Source organism: Balaenoptera acutorostrata, chromosome 4 (assembly GCF_949987535.1).
Source record: "Balaenoptera acutorostrata chromosome 4, mBalAcu1.1, whole genome shotgun sequence".
In the NCBI taxonomy this organism is placed as follows: domain Eukaryota; kingdom Metazoa; phylum Chordata; class Mammalia; order Artiodactyla; family Balaenopteridae; genus Balaenoptera; species Balaenoptera acutorostrata.
The window spans coordinates 117,607,129-117,611,829 of NC_080067.1; the positions used below are offsets into that span (position 1 = coordinate 117,607,129).

General features: G+C 45.4%; 1 protein-coding gene across 1 annotated transcript; it reads right to left on the minus strand.

The window, feature by feature from the left end:
- Positions 1 to 2,167: 2,167 nt before the first annotated feature.
- LOC103016258 (ankyrin repeat domain-containing protein 6-like) lies at positions 2,168 to 3,850 on the minus strand. The gene is given in 1 exon segment (XM_057545956.1): positions 2,168 to 3,850. A coding segment is annotated over 1 exon segment (1,683 nt).
- Between the last annotated feature and the right edge of the window lie 851 nt (positions 3,851 to 4,701).

Genomic DNA, 4,701 nt, shown 5'->3' on the forward strand with positions numbered 1-4,701 from the left:
AGGCATTTTGTTGGGCAAACCCTCTATTTAGATGTTTCACACTCTTTGGCTTTTAAGTCTCTGAGTTAGTTCTTAGTTCCTGTTTTATCAGCTTTCCAGAGTGGATGCTCATGATAAAGATTTTGAAAGCAAAACAACTTTAGGCAACTCTTGTTTTTATATCAAAATACATAGTCTTGACTTTCCATGCCAGATTCTCCCCGTCATGCCAGATCACATGCTAACAGCCTCTCTTATATTGATCTCTGTAACTGAATATCTGTAGCCATCTCTCTTCATGTTTAGTATCCTCATCACTTCTCACCTTGGTCACTGTGTGGCCATAGAGTTATTCTTGATTCTTTCTAATTTTCTGTTCCATAACTATCACTCCAGCTTCATCTTCAATCTTGCAGTTAATTTTCCAGCTATGTTAAATCATTTGTCTTTGCATATGCCGTTCCTCTGCCTACTATATCCTCTTTTCTTCACATTCCACTTAGGTAACAGCTGTTCACACTCTAGCACCTCCCTTCTCCCCAGCTGGGGACCTTTATGATATGTTTCAATATCAGCTAAGACTTCCATTGTAGCAAGATCATATTGTTTTCTTTTCTTTTCTTTTTTTTCTTTTTTGGTTGAGGTACATCTACATTAATTAGGAACGCCTAGATCCATAGATTGTCAGTATTTAAAAGAACAAACCAAAAACAACTGAGCTTGATGGGCAGAACACAAGGGGACTAAATGCATACTTTGTTTTTCTGGGTGTTCCCATGTCAGGAAGTCATATTTTCTCTTTGGCTCAATGAGCAAAAGTTTATTCAAAATTACAGACAACATTTACTTGGTTCCTGTGTTTATAGAAATAGAATCGAGGTTTCTATGCATACATGGAATTTTGAGGAGATGAATATAATGCCACAAGGGACAAGAAGCTTGGAAGATAATTAAATCCAAAGTTTCAACATACCCTTACTTTTGCAACTTTGTATACTCCGTAGAACAGAGTAAAATCCACAGCGGCTAGGTCAAGCTGGGGAATCCAAGTCAATTTATTGCGTTGTTTACCTTGACATAGTTGCTACGAAGCAGTGGAAAGCTTTTGAGGTTCTTCAATAACAGAACTCAGTTCAAAATGAAATACTTTCAAGAAACAGTCTTATTTCTTTATAAAATATAGACCAATAAGCTCAAATTCAGAAAGGTACTCTAAGATAACTGGCTGTGAATTAGGTTATAGAAGTTTCAGGTAATTGTTACATGAATGTTTTTTCCATTAATCCACTTTAAAATCACTATGATTAATCGATTGTACTATTTCTTTCTTTTGGCTGAAAGATACAGGAACCATGATCCAACGATTTGAACCTTTCTCATTTGAGTTCATTATTAACAAACATTCCCAGTGCTATTAGCCAATTAACCCATTATTTAAATACACTCTGACTTTTCAAAACATTTTAAGATATACTGGATCTAGTGCCATCATGAAAATCCTTCTCCTCAAAATTTGTTTGGTGAGTTTTCCCCCGGTTAAAACATCAGCATTTTGGGAACTATGAACTTGAGGGAGGGGGTTCAGCGTGTCCGTTACAGCTCTTACAGAAAGACTCTGTCTAGGCACAGCAGGCATGTTGATATGAATGACTGCTTGATTTGAGTTAACAGGGATTTATATTTTTTCTTGCTTTTCATTTACATTATTTCATATCCTGAATATTAGAGTTTAGGCTTAAACATCCTTCAGTTTCTTAGCACGGCTGGCTTAATCTGAACTTTTGAACTTCAGATGAACTTGGGCTGAGGTTTCGAATCTGTAATGAAACCTGAAACTAAGCAAGCTTCCCCTAGTTTCAGTCTAATTGTTGAAGTCTTCATAACTTCAGGGCATAGGAAGCATGTGTGTGGCACATTTTAGAAATTAGTGATTTTTTTAAAAGGCAAGTTCTGCTATGTGTACAATAACCGACACCTTGGACATAGCTCTTCTGCAGCTGCAGGACCAGAAATCCTCAGGAATCCTTCCCCGCCGCCGCCGCCTCCCACCCCCCGCCACACGGCATGTGTGATCTTAGTTCCCCCACCTGGGATCAAACCCCCGCCCCCGGCATTGGAAGCACAGAGTCTGAACCACTGGACCACCAGGGAAGTCCCAGGAATCCTTTCTCGTCCCACTTCCCAGGCCCTAGTTTTCTTTCTGTACCTTAGTCCTTAGTTTAGCAAGTTCCTCCTCTAAACTTTTAATGTGTTCCTCCAGCGTGGCCTTGTCTTGCTGGGCTTTCCGACTGGCTTGGCTTCGTGCTTCTTCAATCTTCCTTTCATACCACTTTTCCATCTGGGTGGAAAGAGCCTCAAGGAAATAGTGGGTGAGCTCCAGCGCTTGGGAGGTGTCTCGAGCGTGAGGGGCCGTCTGCTCGCCACCTGCTGCTGGTGGCGGCCGCCCGCAGGCGGTGCTGGCTGCTGGCTGCTGGCCGCGGTGCCTCGTCTGCCCACCTTTCCCACACTTCTTGGTTTGGGTGCCTCTGTCAACACAGGGCCCGGCCTGTGGGTTGCATTTGGCTGCCTCTTTCAAGGGTAACGAGGCTGTCTGGACCTTGGCATTCCTCAGTCGGGAGCCTGTACAGTCCGATGAAGACAGCTCCTGCTGGGGTCTGTGGGCGGCTGTGGAGCTGAGGGCCTTTTCCTTGGGCCTGGCCACCTGGGGGGAGCTGTCAGAGGCTGCTACTGGACCTGCAGTCCCCACTGACTGGCCCACACCTGTGGAGGACTCGCCAGTGGAGGGTGTGGATTTAGTCCTGGAGGCCCCAGAATCTCCAGAAAGCTTCAGCTCCAGATTCTGAATCTTTAACATGCACCAAGTTTTTAATTCATCCACCAAGGGCATCTGCCGTTTCTCTCCCTCGTGCTTTTCCGAGTCCGAGTGCTGCTGCAGGCGGTTCAGGCACTCCGTCCTCTCTGCTGAGAGTCGCTCGACCATCAGCTGGTCCAGAACCCGCATTTGGTGCTGGGTCTCATTCTCCATGTGCCCCAGCTTCGTGTTCATCTTATCCTGACACGACACCAGCTCTGCTTTGATCTCCTCCACAGTTGCCTCCAACTGATTCTCCAGCTTGTGGATCAGGGGTTCACATCGACAGCCATTTATTGGCGCCTGCATCACGTTGCCGTCCTTGCCCTGGTACAGCGTGTAGAGCTGGTATGCTCTGAACTCATGGGGAGGGGATGGGGGCGAACAGCGATGCCTGGGCCTCTTTTTAGGGTGATTGTGAGTGCGCGAGTTCTTCTGCTGTCAGGGCTGCTGGTCTGCTGGTGGGGTGGAGTCAGAAGACGCTGACACGTTGGGCCTTGACTTTTTCTGCCTGTTGTCCTTTGCTCTGGGCTCCGGGGAGGCGGACAGGAAATCTTCTCTGGGCTCTTCTTTTCTGGGTACAGCCTGTTCACTGCTATGGGTGTCTCCTGCTGAGACACTTCCCCGGGGCACTTTAGTGAGGAGGAGAGCAACTTCCGGATTATTGTGGTAGCGGGCAGTCTCCAGTGGAGTCCGGCCTGCATTACTGACAATGGTCCCATCTGCTCCGGCTTCCACTAAGATTTTAACCACCTTCTTGTGATTTAGGGCAGCAGCAATATAAAGTGCTGTGTCTTCAGCATCGTCCTGGGCATCGAGGTCGCAGCCAGCCTTCAGCAAGATCTGGACCACAGAAAGATGGCCCTTATTGGCAGCAAGATGCAGGGGGGTCCAGCCATGCTTGGTAACGGCTACCTTGGTGCCCTTGTTGATGAGCTGAAACACATTCTCTGCCTGGCCTTTGTACACAGCTATGAGCAGGCATTCTGAAAGCCCGGCGACCGCATCCTGCTGGCTCATGAATTAGGAGAGAAAGACGTTTTCGGGGAAGTGGTAGACAAGTTCCTTTGGCTCAAGGTGATGCCACAGGCCCAGGCAGGTACCCTCGGGTAAAGATTCTCCGATCATTGGAAGGGGCCTTCATCACTATGCCGTCTTTGGGACCTCTGCAGTCAGGATGCCCGGCGCCTCCAAGATCATATTGTTTTCTAATATTTGCTTTGTCGCTGGCTCTCATTAGAGTATAAGCTCCTGGGGGATGAGGTGCTAAATGAACATTTGATTCCAAATGAGTACAAATGCTTGTCAACTTCTTCATCAATCAGCAAATCCATATACAGGCCTCTTTTGCTTATTCCTGAAGCGTCAGGGGTGTTTCAGGGATCTAGGGTCTAAAGATCTATAGAGCCTCTTCTAAACTTGAGGCCTTTTTTTAAAGAAAATCATCCTTTAAGAGCCCTGTAAACAAACACATTCTCTTGCAAGTTCAGCAGAAAGAAGGATAAGAAAAATATAAAATTACCTGATGTCATGTCCACTATATTAAGATCTAAAGACCAAAGCTTATGTGCAGTTTCTGCCTTAAAGAGTTAGTGCATGCTATGGACCTGACTCTCTCCTAGGTATTGAAAACAACATTTTTATTTACCTCTCAATGGCTCTGGGAGATAAGTCCTATACATGTAATTATTTTTACAGATGTGAAAACAGAGAAGGTCTTTAATGTCACCTGATGGCAAAAGGTAGAGCCAGGATTTAGACCCATTCAGTTGGCTTCAGAGCAATTTGAGTAATGTTGAAAGGCATTGAATAATGAGGAGATATTGAATAATATCCTTTGAACTGAGAAGTAATTTTAAGACCAAAAAACG